This window comes from Mobula hypostoma, chromosome 18, assembly GCF_963921235.1.
Source record: "Mobula hypostoma chromosome 18, sMobHyp1.1, whole genome shotgun sequence".
Lineage (NCBI taxonomy): Eukaryota > Metazoa > Chordata > Chondrichthyes > Myliobatiformes > Myliobatidae > Mobula > Mobula hypostoma.
In genome coordinates this window covers 21,382,808-21,403,896 of record NC_086114.1, presented here as the reverse complement: position 1 = coordinate 21,403,896, position 21,089 = coordinate 21,382,808, and the positions used below count along the sequence as shown (strand labels likewise).

General features: G+C 39.2%; 1 protein-coding gene across 7 annotated transcripts in view; it reads right to left on the bottom strand.

Annotated features, from left to right (window-relative positions):
* The window catches only part of p4ha1a (prolyl 4-hydroxylase, alpha polypeptide I a), a 102,682-nt gene that overhangs the window by 23,341 nt on the left and 58,252 nt on the right, over positions 1-21,089 (bottom strand). For 6 of the 7 annotated variants that reach the window (XM_063070552.1, XM_063070553.1, XM_063070554.1 and 3 more), the window contains 6 exons: positions 20,316-20,555; positions 20,015-20,217; positions 17,951-18,127; positions 16,253-16,323; positions 1,690-1,789; positions 779-832 (listed from right to left, as the gene is read on the bottom strand). In XM_063070552.1, the coding sequence (XP_062926622.1) occupies positions 779-832; positions 1,690-1,789; positions 16,253-16,323; positions 17,951-18,127; positions 20,015-20,217; positions 20,316-20,555 (845 nt within the window). Of the gene's footprint in view, positions 1-778; positions 833-1,689; positions 1,790-15,789; positions 15,861-16,252; positions 16,324-17,950; positions 18,128-20,014; positions 20,218-20,315; positions 20,556-21,089 lie in introns of all 7 variants that reach the window. The other variant, XM_063070551.1, reaches the window with a different exon arrangement.

Here is a 21,089-nt window from a genome sequence, read left to right as displayed (position 1 = left end):
TACAGAATTGTGGAATCATGGAAGCAGGCCATTCATCCCACTCCAACCATGCCATTCAGTGATCACCTTTCCAAATTAATTCCATCCCCCAGCACTTGGTTCATGGTTTTCTAAATCTGGGCAATTCAAGCGTTCACATAGACACTTGTTAAATACTGTCAGTGACCCAGCTTCAACCGATGTTTCCAGATATTTACCACTCTCCAATTGAAGAAATCCTCTTTGGATCCCATCTAGATCTCTTCCCTACTTCCCCTAAATCTATGTCCTCTAGTTTATCAACTTCTGATATTGAGGAAAAGTTTCCTACAGCCTACCCTATCTACACCATTCATAATTTTACATACCCCATTCAAGTCCCCTCTTAGTGTGCTCTGCCCCAGAAAGAACAGACCTAGCGTCTCCAGTCAGTCCTCGTAACAGAACTGTTCTAGCCCAGGCAATATCCCATTGAATCTGCTCTGTAGCCTCCTTCCTGTGGCATGATGACCGGAACTGTATGTAGTACTCCAGTCAATGTCTGACCAAGGCTTCATGAAGTTGCAGCATAACCTCTCTACTTCTGTATTCAGTACCCTGATTAATGAAGACTAGAATCTTACTGTGTACATAGCTTTGTTGATTAATACTGATTAGGGTTGCTCTATCTATGCAGAAGCAAATTTCATAGCACTGCCTTCCTGTGCAAAGTCACGATGAGGCTCATATTGCTGATAAACACCATGATGACCCACTTGGAAAAAAAAACGGAGAAAAAGAGCTGAATAATAACACTTACCCGTCCAAAGTCAAAATGAGGCTCGTACTGGCCACCAACCCCATAATTGGCAACCTGTTCAAAAGGAGAAGTCACATCGAACCAGTCAAATGCTCAGTATTTCTCAGGGGATAATTCACAGGATCAAGGTATAATGAAATGTGTATTAATAAAGTAGATGGCACAAAAGGCTTTGTTAAACTGGAACTGGAATGTATGCTTTGCATTGTATTTTAATTTCACTAATATCAACATGAGACCTGTTCTAACAAAATCCAATATCTTTAAACTTCTTGGCTAACTGCAGTTTTCTTTTGTATTACTGAAGCGTGGAGAATTGCAAATGTGGGGAAGAGCAAAAACTGTTTCACAGCCCAATGTTCTCCAGTGACAAAAAACATTCATAGACATGACTGAAGTTCTGACAAAGATGAGGTTATTCCCTATTAAGCAATGGTTGAAATAAGAGTTTTATGATAGATTTTAGTGTGAAGACATTATGTGGTAATGCTGATGGTACAGTTCACATAATGGAATATGGATTTTTTGTGTGTCTGGTGAAAGATCTTCCAATAGAATTGAAATAACTAATACTCAGAGACAAGAAACTTCAATTTCTCACTCCACAGGTACTACCTAACGTGCTGATTATTTCAACATTATTTCCAGTTTCCAGAATCTGTCTTATTTTGCTTTAACTTCACTACTAAAGGTGGGTAGGGAGGCAGCCTTAAAATTCTTTCTTTAATTAATTTTAGAAAGGGTTCTCCCTTAACTAGATGCTGCTGTTAGCATTGCCAAACTATAATCTGCTATTTTTAATGTATATTTGGAACAAGGGTCTGCAGTAGTTACTGACATAAATATTCACTTTCCTATTTAGGAGGGCTTGCTCTCAGATCTTTTTGCTCAATGTTTAGTTCAACACCTACCTGCAGTTCTTCTGCCGTGGAAACGTCAAGCCCCGTGATATCTTCTATCCTCTTGTTAATACGACTTATTACAGGATCTTCATAACCTGACAGCCAAGCACTGGGCAGAGGCAAAAATGTGTTTGAGTTATCCCTTATTATATACACAGACGTCCTCAATACTTCTATTAAAAAATATTTCTCACTAGAGTTCATACGTTCTTAGCTAGTACTGTACTTCATTTATCCTACAGTTGGATTTGTATTAGTTTGAAAATTTTTGAATGACTATCTCAATAAGATCACCCTCTGCACTTTAACTCTTTATTAACCACTGCTTGTCATGTCCAGAGAGATTTGTCCAGTCAAGAAACCATGATGAATGCACGGTCTTTTCCAACTACATGACTAACTCCTAGATATGAATTCACAGCAATAAATGGCAATGTGAGGTTATTTTCATATTTGCTAATGATAACTGAGGCATCTCGCTAGCTCACATCTATGCCAACCAAGAGCCCCATTCCTTCATTTAGTTCCTTGTAACCTAGCATTGACGTTCCTCCCCTTCCAATTCTTTCACCATTCACCTACATTAGGGGAAACTTACAGCAGCTAATTAACAAACCACTCAGATTATTCTTTGCAATTTGGAAGGAAATCCAGAACATCCACATGGACATAAGAACATGTGAAATTCACACAGCCAATACCAGAGGCCAGGATCAGTCTGGGTCAAGGGCAAAAGCAACAGTACTTTCTGTTTTATTGTGCTGTCCAAACACTCAGAGAGATTGGACAACATTATCACGATACTGGAGACTCATAACTTGTCCACAATTATGCTCAAGACTGAGTCAAAAGCCAAAGAAAACCTGCAATACTAATCAGGTGGACCTGAACTATAGGGAAGAGATGGATGGGTATGAGGAAAGGAGAAAAAGAAGCAACTTTAGTTTACGCAGTAGAAATGCTTAAAGAATTTGGTCGTCTAAAGTATTACCACACCCCAATGAACTACAGAAAATTTTAATTTTTTGATAACAAAGATGAATGCTGTGCTGACGTTGCTCAGGGGTCATGTTGCTGCATCATCTTTTTCATGCACATTATTCACTTAACACAGATTTGAAGCAACTGGAATAACTTAATTTTCTCATTACGAACAATTACAATGGAGTCTGCTCACAAAATTTTAAAACTGGCTTCAAAAATACAAATTCTATGTAAAATACCTTCCCAGAACTAGTCTGATCACAACTGGCTTACTATACACCTCTGTGCAATAAACTGCCTTTGTTCAGTCTAATCAATAGATTATAATTTATGTGTGAATCTAGGTTTACAGGTTCAATTTTTTTCCCCCAAATCAGAAGCTTATGACCTTAACCTTAGTACAGATATTTATATAATCTGAGTCGGTACTTAAGTGCTGCATTGAGAGAGTATTGCAATTATCAAGGTTGCAACAGTTCAAATTTGCTTGATAAATGATCCTGTGAAATGTCTCGGGACATTTTTAATGCATTAAAAAACAAGCAGTGGTTGTTATTATTGGTTGACACAGATGTTAAACAAAACCTATCTGCCCTCACAGCCTGACATAAAGGATTGCACAGCACTATATTGAAGTGATTTCTGCTGGGTCCTGGCTAATGGTCAAAGTTGAAAGTAAATTTATTATCAAAGTACATATGTGTCACCATTTCCTACCCTGAGATTCATTTTCTTGCAGGCATTCACAATAGAACAAAAAAAAACAATAGAATCAATGAAAAACTACACATAAAGACTGACAAACAACTAATATGCAAAAGAAGAGAAACTGTTCAAATACAAAAAAAGACAAATAATAACAACATGAGATGAAGAGTCCAAAAAAGTGAGTCCATAGGTTGTGGAATCAGTTCAGTATTTAGATGAGTGAAGTTTTATCCACACTGGGTCAGGAGCCTGATGGTTGAAGGGTAGTGACTGTTCCTGAATCTGGTGATGTGGGAGCTAAGGCCTCCTTTCCAATGGCAGCAGCGAGAAGACAGAATGTGGATGCTGCTTCCTTGCAGATATGTTAGTTATCTTTCAACAGGCATCATTATAATTGGGCTATTGGTTAAGCCTGCACCGCCATTCAATAAGATCATGGCTGATCTGGCCATGGACTCATCTCCACCTGCTTGCCTTTTCCCCATAACCCTTAATACCCCTACTCTGCAAGAATCTATCCAACCTCATCTTAAATATATTTACTGAAGAAGTCTCCACTGCTTCATTGGGCAGCGAATTCCACAGATTCACCACTCCCTGGGAAAAGTAGTTCCTCCTCATCTCTGTCCTCAATCTACTGCCCTGAATCTTGAGGCTATGTTCCCTAGTTCTAGTCTCATCTACTAGTGGAAACAACTTTCCTGCCTCTATCTTATTTATCCCTTTCATAATTTTATATGTTTCTATAAGATCTCCTCTCATCCTTCTGAATTCCAGTGAGTACAGTCCCATGTGACTCAATCTCTCCTCATAGTTTAATCCCCTCATCTCTGGAATCAACCTGGTGAACCTCCTCTGCACCGCCTCTAAAACTAGTATATCCTTCCTCAAGTAAGGACATAAGAACTGCACGCAGTACTCAAGGTGCAGTCTCACCAGTACCCTGTACAGTTGCAGCATATTCTCCCTGCTCTTAAATTCAATCCCTTTAGCAAAGAAGTCCAACATTCCATTTGCCTCTTTGATAGCCTGCTGCACCTGCAAACCAACCTTTTATGATTCATGCACAAGCTCTCCCAAGTTCCTCTGCACAGCAGCATGCTGCAATTTTTTTACCATTTAAATAATAAACTGCTCTTTCATTTTTCCTTCCAAAGTGGATGATCTCGCATTTACCAACATCGTACTCCATCTGCCAGACCCTTGCCCACTCACTTAACCTACACTTTGCTTTTCCACTCAATTTAGTACCATCAGCAAACGTAGATACACTACACTCAGTCCCCTCTTCCAGATCACTAATGTACATCTTGAACAGTTGTGGGCCCAGCACCGACCCCTGCGGCACACCATTCACCACTGATTGCCGACCGGAGTAACAACCACGTATCCCAACTCTACATTTTCTATTAGTCTATCCATGCTAATACATCGCCCCAGTTCTGTGCATCCTTATCTTATGGATGTCTTTTATGTGGCACCTTATCAAACGCCTTCTGGAAATCCAAGTAAATAATGTCTATCTGTTCTCCTCTATCCACTTTGCTCATTATATCCTCAAATAACTCTGGTAAATTTGTCAAACAGGACCTGCCTTTGTTGAATCCATGCTGTGTCTGCCTGATGGATTCATTTGTTTCCAGATGCCTTGCTATTTCTTCTTCAATGATAGCTTCAAGCATTTTCCCAACTACAGATATTAAATTAACTGGCCTATAGTTACCTGCCTTTAGCCTACATCCTTTTTTTGAACAGTGGCGGGACATTCGCCGTCTCCCATTCCACCGGGTCCTGCCCAGAGTCCAGAGAATTTTGGTAAATCATCACCAAAGCCTCTACTGTAACTTCTGCCATTTCTTTCAGTACCCTGGGATGCATTCCATCAGGATCAGGGACTTAACTATCTTCAGGCCCACGAGTTTGTTCAGCACTACCTCTTTAGTGATAGCTATTGTACACGGGTCCTCACCTCCCTTCGCATCCATAACATCTCCCTTTGGCACGTTAGATGTGTCCTCCACCATGAAGACCAGCACAAAATAGTCATTCAAAGCCTTGGCCATTTCCTCATTACCCAATATCAATTCCCCATTCTCGTCCTCCAAGGGACCTACATTCACTTTAGCCACCCTTTCAAGCTTTATATAATTATAAAAACTTTTACTATCTGTTTTTACATATTGTGCTAATTTATTTCCATAATCTAGTTTCCCTTTCTTTATTGCCCACTTAGTAGTACTTTGTTACTTTTTAAAGTTGTCCCAATCTTCCATTTTCCCACTACTCTTGGCGACTTTGTATACACGAGCTTTTAGTTTGATGCATTCTTTACTTCCTTAGATATCCAAGGCTGGCTCTCCCCATCCTTACTGTCCTTGCTTATAACTGGAATATACTTTTGTTGAGCACTGTGAAAAATCTCTTTGAAAGTCTTCCACTGTTCCTCACCTGTCCCGCCACATAGCCTGTGTTTCCAGTCCACACTAGCCAAATCCTCCCTCATCCCATTGTAATTTCCATTGTTAAGGCATACACTGGTTTTAGATTGAACTATTACACCCTCCATTTGTATGAAAAACTCAGTCATAATATGATCACTCTTTCCAAGATCCCCAACTACAAGATCACTACTTTTACCTGTCTCATTGCATGGGACCAGATCTAAGATAGCACAAGGAAATCTGCAGATGCTGGAAATTCAAGCAACACACACAAAATGCTAGTGGAACGCAGCAGGCCAGGCAGCATCTATAGGAAGAGGTACAGTTGACATTTTGGGCCGAGACCCTTCATCAGGACTAACTGAAAGAAGAGATAGTAAGAGATTTGAACGTGGGAGGGGGAGGGGGAGATCCGAAAAGATAGGAGAAGACAAGAGGGGGAGGGATGGAGCTAAGAGCTGCAGAGTTGATTGACAAAAGGGATACAAGGCTGGAGAAGGGTCCCACCAGCATTTTGTGTGTGTTGCTCTAAGATAGCACGTTCTCTTGTAGGTTCAGATTACATTTTAAGGATTTGATTTGTGAAATTGGCAAGGAAGGTGTATTCTTGGTACTGAACGATGAGAAGCAAGACTCAGCTGATATGTATAACCTTTTCCAAAACAATTGGCCCATATTTTATACAGAAAGTGGCTGCATCATTGAATTGGAATGAAACATCACCATCACACTACTCCCTACACAAGGCAAATGCAATGAAAAATAAACAGTAGCAGCATCAAATATCATGTACAATACAAGAAAACTATTGCGGGCAAACTATTTGGTAAGAGGTACGAGGTATTTATTTAAAAACCACTCTTATTCAGATACCTACAACCACTGAGAGCCACCAAAAATATGTGGAATTTTAAAATTGACATAAATAAATAGCAGCTTAATCCTACTACAAGCTGATCTTAGAACTTGTGTGCGTAAATTTGAAATCAAAGTTGAAGGATTGATACCACAGTAATAGTGATATTCTTTGGATTAAATACTTTGATGTTAATTACCTCTACTACAAGATTTCTTCAAACAAAATTTTCAAATCAAGAGTAATCTAGACTTTTTGAGCATTATAAAAAACAATAACATTGTTATTGCACTGACAAAAAATTGTTCCTAATTTTGGGAACTAACTAATATTAACTGAAAGCGTTAATATCTTTATTAGAATGGCACTCCTGTGCCAATGTTTTTGAAGCTCTCCTGGCAATAAAGTCTAGCCTCGACTTGTCAATTCCAACCTAGAACCACATTTTATATATTCACCTAGTAGTTTGATATGCTTGGATTCTATGGTTTTGTTATAGCATGTCTCATTGGTAAATAAATACTTAAGCCACTACAGCAGAATCTGTTTGAATCAATGAATCATTGAACAGTCTGACTTTTATACAACACTAGTCTAAGTTCCAATAATAAACTCACAAAGAACAAAAGCTTAAACTTCCAAGTAAGAGCAAATAATTTATCTAAACATTTTTTCCTAAAGTTAGTTGGCCTCATTTTTGGCTTACATGACAAATGAATAATTCTGATAAGAACATAATAAGATAGTAAGACAGTTGTGGCTACCATGCCACCAGTAGGAGAAAGAGAAAAGGCTCAAACTATAAGAATACCTTCAGGGAAGGCTGAATCAAAGGAAATATGTTAGGTTAGTTCTTTGAATGGACCTCTGCTTTAAAGTTATCCGCACTTCTACAGATAAAACTAAAGTCATTATCAACAATTGAAGGAGAAAGAATCTTTAAAGGAAGTACCTATCCATTCAAATAATCATTTACATAAAAAGCATACATTTGTTATATTTTATATTTGAACAAGAATGAAACTAAAATCTGCACTCCCAAAGTAATATCAGAATCTCACAAGTTCAAAAGTGCAGCCCAGCTACGTATCCTAATGCTTGGACTGTGCTTAATCTTTGAGGTGAATAGTCTTCTAGCTCTTCATTGCGCCAAGAAAATGGAAAACTCATCTTAAGATACTAAATTAAACATCAACAAATATCTGGCCAAATCTAGCAGACAAAGGGCAATTCACTGTTTTTTTTTTGAAAAGGAAAATGCTTTTGATTCAAGTTGAGAATGATTATTTAGGCCACTTTTCACAGCTGTTTAAATTATTTTCCATGTTTTCTTTGAGCTTGAGCTGCTTGCATTGACACGTAGCACAGCACCAAATAAAATCAACTTAATCTGTGCCAACCATAGATACTTCATCACACACTGAATTATTTTCCATCTGCAATCTACATGCAGACAGGAATGTTCATTCATACCAACTCTGGCATGTATAGTTGACTTCTTGAAAATACATTCAAGCCACCTTTACAAGGAAATTATATGCAACCTCCTAACTGCCTGGTACTGAAACTAACCTGGAAAAAAAGTGGGCTCTGATAAGCTGCAAGGATTCTGTCGAAATCTCATAAGTAACCTATCAGAAAATTATCAAAACCCAGCACAGTTAGGTCTCTGTACATTGTACCATCTTATGGGGTTCCTCATGAATGGATAAAACCAGCACTTACCATTTTCAGGTAAATATGATTAATGGGAACAACACTGCGATCATCCAAGTCTTAGGCTCATTTTAAGTGTAGTACACTAAGTGGCCACTTTATTAGATAAACCCATGTTTGTTAATGCAACTATCTAATCAGCCAATCATGTGGCAGCATTTCTCTGCATAAAAGCAAGCAAACGTGATCAAGAAATTCAGTTGTTGCTCAGACCAAACATCAGAATGAGGAAGAAATGCAATCTAAGTGCCTTTAACCGTGGAATGATTGTTGGTGCCTGACGGGGTGGTTTGAGTATCTCAGAAGCTGCTGATCTCCTGGGATTTTCACACATAACAGTCTCTACAGCAGGGGTTTCCAACTAGGGGTCCATAGACCCTTTGATTAATGATAGGGGTCCACGGCATAAAAAAGGTTGGAAACTCCTGCTCTAGAGTTTACAGAGAAAGGAGTGATAAACAAAAAACACATCTAGTGAGTGGCAGTTCAGTGGGTGAAAACTCCAAGTTAGTACAAAGTTAGAGGAGAATAGCCAGACTGGTTCAAGTTGAGAGGAAGGCAACAGTAACTCAGATAACCACATGTTCCAACAGTGGTGTACAGAAGAGCATCCACAATACATAGAACTTTGAAGTGGGTGGGCTACATCAGAAGACCACAAATGTACACTCAGTGGCCACTGTATTAAGTATCTCCTGTTCCTAATAAAGTGGCCATTGAGTATATAATAAATGATAGGTGGGAGCTGGCCACATAGGGTGAGAATATAACCAAGGAATGTTTTGGTTGCTTAAAGATTGGCTACCTTGTTTTCCGAGAAGGATTAGAGTTCTACGGCAATATTTGCTTTCATTCACGGGTTTAAATAATGGAGTGTTCAGAGGAGGAAGGCTAATGTGACTCATTCGGTTTCAAACTACACCATAAATAACATTAAAACCTCTACTGTAAAAACATGCTTAAATACATATGTGGAATGTGAGCTATTCTCCCTGATCTTGCAGAAACAGCCCAAGGTGATTTTCTTTGAAATTACTTCACCACCTCAAGAGGCGGTGGCCTCTCCTCTATGAAACAGCATAGGTAGCATGCCACATCATGGAATTTGCCGTCCTGATACAACACATTTACACAGAGGCAGGTAAATCATTGCTCTCAGCCAACAGTAAATAACAAGCCCTTGGAGTCCAGGTGCAATCTTCCATCCAGTAGAATGTGCTGTGTGGCTTTTGTTTTCTGTTCTTTCAGATTATGTACATGGACCCCATAGAACAGTACAACACAGTACAGGCCTTTCAGCACATGATGTTATACTGACCCTGTAAGCTACTCCATCGCTTCCCTCCCACTCAGCCCTCCATTTTTTTTTTCTTTCATCCACATGCCTACATAAAAGTGTCTAAAAACTTCCTAACATACCATCCCCTGCCATCACCTCGGCAGTGCATTCCACCTCATTACACAGCAAAACCTACCTCATTACACTTTCTTCCAACAATACTAGAGACAAATTTGTAACTTTATTGCCTCATAATTAGTTACAATATTGGCCACTTTACACACTCAACAAATGCAGAGTCTATAAAATAGCTATTCTATACAGCTCTTTACCCTTTACCTTCTATGTTAAAGTGAACTACTGAGTGAATTTTACTGTTGGTGCAAGGCCATTACAGTACATTCAACTGCAAGTTTCCTGTGGCTGAAGGCAATTCCAAAATAAACTCCAGTAATGCTGACGACGGGGAAGATACAGCTTTAAAATGGTTAACTCCAGTTAACAGTTTTTACCAAGATTGCTTTGGAATTGCCAACCCGAGAATCAATCACCTATTGAGCATCTGTACTATCTTCCTGCCACTTTAACTGATCACATAAGAAGGTAACATGATAACGCAAGTGTGTACAATAACAGCAGTTCATAAACCCTTGGATGGGTATGTGAATAGGAAAGGGTTCAAGGGCGAATGGCAAAGGAGACTGGCTTAGACAGGCACATTGACCGACATGAGCAAGTTTTCAAGGAAAATTACTCCATAATTTCCTTCTTTAAGCTTCATTGTAGGGTGGGAGGTACCTACAGTAGAGGGGTTGCTCACTGACTAAGCAGTATATGAAACAAAGATTCCTCCTGGAGCCACAATGAAACATTGAAGGAATGTTGATATATTTTAAAGTCAGACTTCAGATATACTTGAAGAGATTGTGAAAATGATTTGGCGCATCTATATGTCCTTCATAAATCACATTTAGATGAATCTACAAATAAAGTCTCTCTTTAAAAAAAAACTCTAAAATTCCCAAAACCTTAAGATGGTCAGTGATATTTAGTTCTCCTCAACACCAGGGTAAGCCAGCTACCTTAATTATGTTGGTCAATTTACTAAATATTTTTGTGATTTGTCCTCTGCCTTCTATTAGCCAGTATAGGGGCCAGAACCAGGTTCTAATTGTTTATTTACAACAGGATCTATGAATCATTCTAAAGGAACAGGGTTCAGTTCATTGTCACTCTTCCCCTCTTCCCACAGCTCTCTACAACACCTACAACACTCTACAATCAGTCATGTCAAGAAGTGCAACTCTTCAACTGGCCACTGGATTTCAAATGCAGAGTAGGAGTGATGGCTTTCTGAACACAAACAGTACTTTGAAATGCTAGTCATTGGTTAGAGTCAATTCCAAACCAACAAAGTAGGAGGAAAGTCTGATGTCTGAAAACGAAACACATTTCTGTAGACTATTAAACAAAACATACAGTTGTATACCATGAGTATCACTGAGTGCAAGATCCCACCAAATCCAAATTAAATTCATTCATTTAAGCTATTGGATGCAGGGAGTAGCTAGCCATGGCAAGAGTCCTTGATGTTCACACTTCCAAGTGACAGAATTTCCCAAAGCTTTAACACAAATAAACAATCCTAAAAATAAATCACCAAAAATAAGTATTTGCCCAAACTGTGGATTACTGAAAATTAAGATTGATAATCTGAAGATGCTAATTGTGTATGTAATTCAATGCAACAAACACAAAATGCTGGAGGAACTCAGTAGGTCAAGTAACATCTATGAAAATGAATAAACAAGTTGATGCTTCAGGCCAAGACCCTTCATCAGGACTGGAAAGGAAGGGGGAAGAAGCCAGAATAAGAAGGTGCGAGGAGGGAAAGGAGTATAAACTAGAAGGTGATAGGTGAAGCCAGGTATGTGGGGGAGAGGGAATGAAGTAATAATTTGGGAGGTGATAGGTGGAAAAGGGAAAGGGCTGAAGAAGGAATCTAATAGGAAAGGAGAGTGCACCATTAGATAAGGGAAGGAGTGGCACCAAGGGGAAGCTGATAGGCAGGTGAGGAAAGGAGGGAGGCCAGAATAGAAGAGGGAAGGGGGAGGGAAAAAAATTACTGCAAGGAGAACTTGATGTTTATGCCATCTGGTTGGAGGCTACCGAGACGGAATACGAGGTGTTGCTCCTCCACCCTGAGAGCGGCCTCATCATGGCAGAAGATGAGGCCATGGACCAACATGCTGGAATGGGAATAGAAATTAAAATGGTCAGACCCTGGGACATTCAGCATTTTGCGGATGGAGCACCTGATAAAGTGGTCCTCAAATTTACATCGGGTCTCATCAAAATAGAGGGGCTGCATTGGGAGCACTGAATACAGTAGACAAGCTCAATATATTTGCTTAAGTATTGCCTCATGAATGGAAGTGAGGGAGGAGGTAAATAGGCAAGTGTAGCATTTCTGTTGCTTTCAGGGATACCTGCTAGGAGGGAGATTAGTGGGGAGGAATAAATGGACAACAAGTCACAGAGGGAGTGATCTCTGCAGAAAGTGGAGAGTGGGGTGGGGGGGGGTAATGATATGTTTGGTGATAGGATTCCAATGAAGATGGCAGAAGTTGTGGAAAATGATGTGCTGGATGCAAAGGCTCCTGGGGCTGTAGAAGAAGACAAGAGGAACTCTATTCTTGTTAAGGCAGCAGTAAGATGAGGTAAGCCGGGACTGTCTGGGAAATGGAGATGTGGGTGAGGCAACATCAATAGTAGAGGAAGGGAAACCCCCTACTTTGAAGGAGGAGATCTCTGATGTTGGTTGACAGTGATCGAGAAAGTGGAGAAATGTCAGAAATGGACCAAGTGAATTTAAGGGCAGGGTTGAAGTTGGAGGCAAAGTTGATGAAATGACGAGTTCAGCATGGGTGCATAAAGCCGCACCAATTCAGTCGTCCATGAGTAAGGGAGCTTTACCAGGGAAGGCTTGGAACAGGGACTGTTCTATGTAGTCAGCATATCTAATTAATATCACAATCTGTTCAAATTACATTTCACAGGGAAAACCCAAACACATCCTTAAAAGTATTCAAATTAGCACTCATAAACAATGGATAAAACCATAGAAGATGGGCAAGTTAAAAAAAATCTCCAGTTCATGATTTTTCTCCAGTTATTTCCCACAAGGTATGTCCTAGAATACTGTGAAATGTGCTTTGCTGCACGTCAGCAATTTTGCTCTCTACATAGTTCTAACAATAAAAAAAAACTTTCCTGAAGCTCAAAAAAACAGATGGGCACAAGGAATCTGGATTTTGTCCAAGTTTAAAGTGGTAATTATTCAGTTTATTTCTCGCTCCACAGATATCACCTGATCTGCCAAGTAGTTCCAGTAGTTTTTATTTTAAATTTCCAGCAGCTGCATTCCTCACTTTGTTTGATATTTACAGGGATCGGACAGTCAAGTTAATCATTTGGGGCAAAAGGATCTGAGAGTTAGGAAAGAACGTCAGCCACTATAATTGTAGTTCTATAAAGTCCAATAAAAGAAACAGGCCTGAACTTTATAAGATCACCTGCAACACGCTATGTAGTGAAATACAGTTATTGCTGAAATGTAGATCACCACTGCCACACTTACAAAGCAAGGCTCCCACAAACAGCTCATCTGGAAATCCAGAGTAACACATACAAAACACAGCAACTCAGCAGGTTAGGCATTACCTATGGAAAGGAATAAACAGTCGGGCCCTGATCCTTCATTAGGACTGGAAATGAAGGAGAAAGAAGTCTTAAAACCCTTGCCAAGATAAGATTAGGGGTCTGGAGTACAAGAGGGAAATGTGAAGGTGGGGAGGGATGTAAGAATAGGAAATCATCTCAAATTTATTCTTTATTTCTGCTCCATTTCAAAGTAGTAGTTTTTAAGTTCATGCACATGACTGCCTAATGAAAGTGACAAATTCCCACAGCCAACCTGCAATCGCTCCCAAAAGTCTACGACATCCAACCAAAGAAAACCTGAAGAATCGCCACAATAAGCATTACTGGCTAACAAACAAATATGATAAAATATCAAATATATAGAGAAAAAAGTAACAAAATAAAATCTTGAGTCCTGTAGAAACCTGATGATTTTCAGATCCTTTCAGAACAGTCATGAAGCTGCTACATAGCTGCATCAACAATGGGTTCAATCCTGAAGTCCAGTTTGTGCAGAGTTCTCCCTGTGACTGCATAGATACATCTGAGTGCTCTGATTTCCTCCTAAAGATGTGTGGGTTGGTGGATTGGTAGGTAGCTTAACCATTGTAAACTGCCCCTGGTGCTAAGTTGAATGGTAGAATCTATGGGGGAGTTACTGGGAGAATCAAATGGGATTAGAGTACCAGTAGTGTAAATGGATATTTGATGGTTGGCACTGACTTGATGACTGTTTTGGGATCTTCATGTTCCAATTTCTCAATGGATAGAACTCACACTTGTCAGAAGGCTCTGGGTAACAACCAAGGTATAGCGACTTGAGCACAAAGATCCAAGTTGACAATCCATTTCAGTGCTGAAGGGGTGCTGTCTTTCAGATCTATTGTCAAATAGAGGGTCCATCTGCCCTCTCTGATGGACTTAGAATTCATCATGTGATGATTTGAGTTATAGTAGGATAGTCACATAGACTTGCCCTGGCCAATATTTCACTCTCAGCCAATATCAAAATTGATTATGTAGTTACAATTATATTACCATTTCAGGGAAGTTACTATGTGATAAGAGGCTACTGCATTCTTGAAGTGTTTGGGGATAAAAGAAAGGGACATACAAAGCTATGTACTGTACATATATTTTGTATATACATACAAAATAAGTACATTTCAGTCTATGTATAAAAGCTAATCTTATGTATTTATGGATCCAGAGTAACAATCACTCATTCTCCTTTACCCTTGTATACCAATGAATGACAATGAACAATCTTGAAGCTACCTCTCTCTTTCATTCTGTGTAATTTGCACTTGTGTTGAAACAGAGGATTGCATTTTGTAGGGAAGTGCTGCAATCCACTCCTCGCTTAATCTTTCTTGATAGTTTTATACTCTCAATTGTATTAACATTCTTGCACTCTCCTCGGTCCTTCAGTATTTTGTTTAAAACCAGAATGGCACAAAACTTTCCACATGTGATCTGGAGAGCTGTAGATAAATTTGTCTTCTCTACTATACTTAAATTCATGTTGAGCAGACCTTGTGCAAGTTACTTAGACTGAATGTCACTGAAGTTTCATTCTCAAAACACACTAATGATCTTTCCCTGAAGCATTCAACCCCAGCAAATAACTTTACGAAGTCTCTACTACAATATTAGTGACCAAAGTAATTCATATAACTAATTGTAAATACACTGTCATTAATAAACCTAAACAGTGAAAAACACTGCCTTAGAAAAAATACGTATTTTGGTCCCTCACTACACCCTGCCAAGAACCAACAATGTTGAGCTTGAGATGCACATTCTAGGGGGCAATATTACAGCAAGAAGTCTTGTTAACCTCATACTGATATTAACATTCAGCTACAATAAGTACCATGAACCTAAATCAGGTACTGACATTGGAAAATATCATATGTTAGAGAGTAAGCCAAGTTGCAACAGATGATACAAAGAGTGCTCAGAAATGCATGACTTATAAAGACACAGTTTATACACATCTTCATCGTCATCTCACAAGTGACACCCTGAACAAAAATTTGTAAATATTTGTTTGGAAAGATATTCTCTGGGTTTATTTAAATTTAGAAGCTTGACACAATGTATAACAATCTTTGCTTCCTCATATTGATTGACACCTCAGCAGATGTGAGCATTTAATGTCTATTCTCATCTAAAATCCCAGTGCTAATGTGCTGCGCGGGTTTTACTATTTGGGGATTTCAGGCACTGGATAATTGAGTCTTTCATCATTTAGTAAACGCTAGTACAAAATCTCAATAGAAAGCACTGAGGGGTTGGTCAAAATAAAAACCCATCATAAACAGCAGGGTAATGAAGCTGCCCACACCTTCAACGTAGGTGGCAGTGACCTTTCCCTTTGTCGCTGCACTGTTCGAGAGTACCTCGTAACTTACCCTTACCTTTTAGAGACTCTGTAAGTTGCAACTGTCAACTGGCCAGTCAGAGGGTCATGCACTGTGGCACGCTTCAGCTAAGAAAGAGAAAGGGCAGATTTAATCCTGGAATAGCCAGATCACCACTCATTAGTGGAACTCTGGAAGCTTCCGATTGGTCAAGATGTGGGACATTGAAGAAGGGCAAGAACTGTGCTTGGGGCTGCATTCCAATTCATTGTTTAAAATTTGGACAGGTTCCACATCAAGATGAGGCCAGGAGGGATGAATGACCTGTTTAAGCTGCTTGCATTCACTAGAACCCACAGGCTCTGACAGCATTTGATTGACGTGTTGACAATCCGGCCTTGCTCTCAGTCGTCATCTTTTTACCTGTTTCATGTCATTGGATGCCGATTTCCAAACATGCCTGGTCTGAACAAGATGCAGCAGCTTTGTTGTGAAGAGGAGCGCCACAGCTCTTGCTTACCTTTTGCTTATTCTGTAATGAGCTGTCTCCAGCACTCCAGTTATTGGGTTAGAAATGGTGGCTCGTCTCAGCTGTGAAGCCAACCAATCAGAAAAAACAGATTATTACCAGCTTGACTGGATGTAAACCAGGACCAATCAGAATCCTTCCAGTGGGGGGAGAAAAACTAAGCCCATCACCCTGGAATGGTCATTCTTGGGTCCTCTCCCCACAGTCTTTGGCTTGAGTGCTGTTAGCAGTAACAATATCTTACCTTACTAAAGTTAAAATTCATAGAAAGCCCATAAGAAGCATGGTTAACAATTTCAGATCAGTTTCCAAACATTAGCAACAAAAGGATGAATTTTACAGTTTTACTATTAGTTTATCACAGAAGTCAATTATTTCCCAACAACACAATAAGTGCTATTTTAAATGGGGGTGAAGGCAATGCAAACAAAGGTGACATAGAACACATTAAAATTTCTTCTTACCATTAGGTAACTTCAAGATTATTTTTATTCCTTTTAGTTGCAAGAATTCAATTTCACAATTTTAATTCAGTACTTAATTGCTCCTGACATGATATATAATCATACCTAGTTAAGCATTTATTGTCACTAAATCAGCGAGTTCATTAGGAAACATTTTAACTGCATGGATACTAATGTGAAGTTAGAAAATCTGTTTTCCATCAATGGCTGTTATAGATCAATTTTTAAAAAAAATACTATTTACATATTTTTCAGGATCTGGCTGTTGAGGCCTGCATTTAATGCCATCTTTAATTACTCCCGAGGATGATATGGTGAGTCACCTCCTTAAACCACTGCAATCCTTCTGGTTAAAAGATACTCCCACATTATTCCATCAGTTTCACAGGTTTCAAACAAATTACCTCTGTATTATGTCACATGTGCCCAAAGCACCTCATTCAAAAATTCAATACCAAAGGTTAATGTCTGACATTTAGTACAATCATAGAACAGTACAGCACAGAAACAGTCCCTTTGGCCCATCTAGTCCATGCCAAACTAATATCCTGTCTAGTCCCATTGACCTGCACCTGGACCGTAGCCCTCCATACCCCTCTTATCCATGTACCTATCCAAACTTCCCTTAAGTGTTGAGATCATATCTGCATCCACCACTTTTGCTGGCAGCTCATTCCACATTCTCACCACCATCTGAGTGAAGAGGTTCCCCTTCATTTTCCCCTTAAACATTTCATCTCTCACCCTTAACCTATGACTCTAGTTCTAGTCTCACCCAACCTCAGTGGAAAAAGCCTGCTTGCATTTACCCTGTCGACACTTGTCGAACATTAGTAGGATAAATTTTAGATGAGCTGAAAAAAATGTTTCAATTGTCTGTTGCGGTTAAGCACTAACAATATCTAAAATATCTTCTGAAAAACAAAAGTACATTCTCCTTATTATAGGTGGTCCCACTTATAATACAATGCTGAGCAAGGAGACAGCCCACTGATCTGTATCCAGGTCTTGATCTAAAATTACTTTTATGCATTGTACGTATATGCATGACAGCCTGCAAGCAAGCTAATGTTACAATCTCAGATTTTCTCTGAAATGTGCCAAGCACTCAATTTAACCATTTCAAACAAGTGCATGGCTCCAAATGAAAGAAGTAACACAAAATATCTGTAACAGAGTTAGAACAATAAGGCACGCGAATACCTTGGATGATGCAACATCTTACCCTTGGTTTTGCTAGCTCTTTCACTCGTTCAATTTCCTCATCAGATATGATATCAATGTAACGGACAATTCGCGGTTTGTCCCACTCATCCTGCTGTTTCACTGGTTTCAGAATGTATACTGGATTCCTGCCTGCATCTGTGTAACGGCAAAAGAGTTTTCTCTGCCTTCGTGGAGTCTGCACAGGAATATAAAAATGGATACTTATATGGAACTAAATCACATATGATCCATGCCAGGACCACTAGACTCAAAAGCAGTTACTTTCCCCAGGCTGTAAGGCTGATTAACACCTCCACCCACTAACCCACCCCTCCACACCCCCAACCTTTACTTTATCATTTCCTGTCAGAGTCACTTTACATACAGGCACTCCTGTACCTAGTGTCACTTTATGGACATACAATCTATATATACAAGCTATCTAATGTATTTGTATTTATTGTGTTTTTTTATTATTGTGCTCTTTATCTTATTGTGATGTTTTGTGCTGCATCGCATCTGGAGTAACAATTACATCATTCTCCTTTACGCTTGTGTAGTAGAAATGACATTAAGCAATTTTGAAAACAATTCGAAATGAGACCAATTAACAGGCAGAAACTGAGAGATTATGCCAGCAGCCTGCTGTAAAAAGACAATGAAGTGATTAATGAAAGATAGCATGACTAATATGCTTTGCAGTATATAGAAATAATTTGCATGCAAATCTACGAATAATTGAACAATCAATGCCATTCAGAGTGCCTTTGTCGAGAGGGGCAAATTGACTGTTCTAAAGCAAGGAAGTAATAAGTTTTTATAGAGACTACATTAGTTTAATATTTGCTAATAAACAAATTGAAATATTGTTATATAGAATGCAGGTGTTACTAACAAACTGGAAGCCACAGTTATCTTGGGTAGGAAAATACTGGATTTAGAACTTGCAAAGGAAACAGCAACCTAGCAACAATTTTCCATAAGCCAGAGAATCAACAATTAAAAAAAAACACAAAATTAATGACAACTGACTACAGCATAGAAAGGAAATGAGGGGATTTTTCTTTAATAGAGATTCTAAAAAGGGGGTGAGAAGCAGATCTGGTTGTAGTTGAAAGGCAAAAGAGTGAAGACACAAACTCATCATTTTAGGAATATAAATATTTCTTTATATAACTTAGTATTTTATGTAGTGCACTGTACTGCAGTCAGTAAACCACAAATTTCACTACGTATGAAGTGATAATAAACCCGATTCTGAGGGTAAGCAAAAGAGGAAGTTTGTGTGTAACTAACAGATACCACAAGCCGAACAACTGTGTTTTGTGTGTTTGATTTCATAATTCTAAAATCAGTAATAACATTTAGCATGAAGTCAATTCACTGACCAAAGTTACCTTAGTTAGATACAGAATTCCATTTTGTTTCCTTTATTAAGATCTCATTCCCCCCACCCCACTCCCATAGACTATTGGCATAAGCAGCTTTGCTATTAATTCCTTGTCACTTTGACAGCAGCCTATCGAATTAGAAAAGCAATACAACGAAAAAGCAAAACCGGCAATGGAAAAACATGGTCAGTTTTTCCCCTTTCTCACTTGGAAACTTTTAAAGTTCTACCATATATATGTTGCACTTTAAAAATAGTAAATAACAGATTTTCACAAGCTTGGTACGACCAAAAGTCTCAGGCACTTGACATCAAATGAAGTAACCCTTGAAACGCAGTCACATGGCAGCTAACATGCAGAGAGTAAACATTCGCAAACAACAATCAGATAAATAGATCATTTGTTCTGGTGGTGATGTTGGCCAAGGAACAAATATTAGCCAAATCACCACACAAACTCACGATTTTCTTTGAGAACTGCTGTGAGCCATTTCGTTTTCATGAATGGCAGAACTGCTAGTCTCGCTGATGTACTTAAATATACGTAGTGGGGTTTGAAATCAGGTGATAGCAATGGATTTCTTGGATCTATCTCCTTATCTCATTCATTTTCTAAAATGTGACTTTAGAAGTAAAGGCAAGTTATGTATCCTGAGCATCGAAAATTCCTCCTTCGTCAAGTACTTTACCTACCAATTTGATACCTTCTCCTCGGCACAGCATTTCATATTTCCGTCTCTCTGGCAGGTAATCCGCTGGACGCCCTTTCTTGGTCTCTGAGATACTCCCTGCTTTGGATCCTTTCGACTCCTGGGATTCACCCAACTTTTTTTTCTGGTCAGCTATCATATATTCGAAATATTTCAGGTTTCCATTTGCTCGCTGGTGCTCTGGATCTACAACATCCAAGGTCAGTTTACAGATTTAATGGGTATCTTTTCTTGTATTCACATTTCAACTTAAAAACAGAAGAATGTCCTCTGCACATACTTACCCAGTTTCAACATCCTTCTTGTGAGCTCCAATGCCTTGTCCAGGTCGCCCTGCTGATACACTGAATAGCTCAGGTAGTCTAGTACGGTGATTTTGTCAATGGTGGATACCTCACCAGCATCCAACTGCCTTAATGCCTGTTCCATCCATAGTTCAGTGTGGTAGTAATCTGCATCTGAGTAGGCTACTTTCCCCAGCTCAAAGCAGTCCTCCACTGACAGAGATGTTTTATGCTTCACACCTGGAGGGAAAAATGTCAACAGAATCATGCCTTTGAATCTGGGAATTACATTGAACAGCATTTGCAATCTGTTCTCCAAATCAAATTTTAAATACTTAAGTTTAAATCTCTCCATGACATAGTCGTTCTTTCATTAATCACTAACCTTTCTGGCACACTCTCCTGTGGAGTGCCATTCAAAGTCCCTTTAGCCCCCCACGTCATTCAGATTCTTTTCTGAATCTCACCACCTTAAGATGCCAAGTAAAACCCAACACTTAAAGAAAGTGTAGTACATACAAAATGCTGGAGGAACTCAGCAGCTCAAGGAGCATCTATGGAGAGGTATTAAGAGCCGAATTTTTGGACTGAGACCTTAATCTCAAGGTTGTATAATCTCTACATTCTTTGATAACAAATGTACTTTGAAATCTGTGATGAAGGGTCTCAGCTCAAAACATTCCTTGTTCTCACTGCTACCATGAGGAAGGGGCTACAGAAGCTTGAAGGCACACACTGAACAATTCAGGAACAGCTTCTTCCCCTCTGCCATCT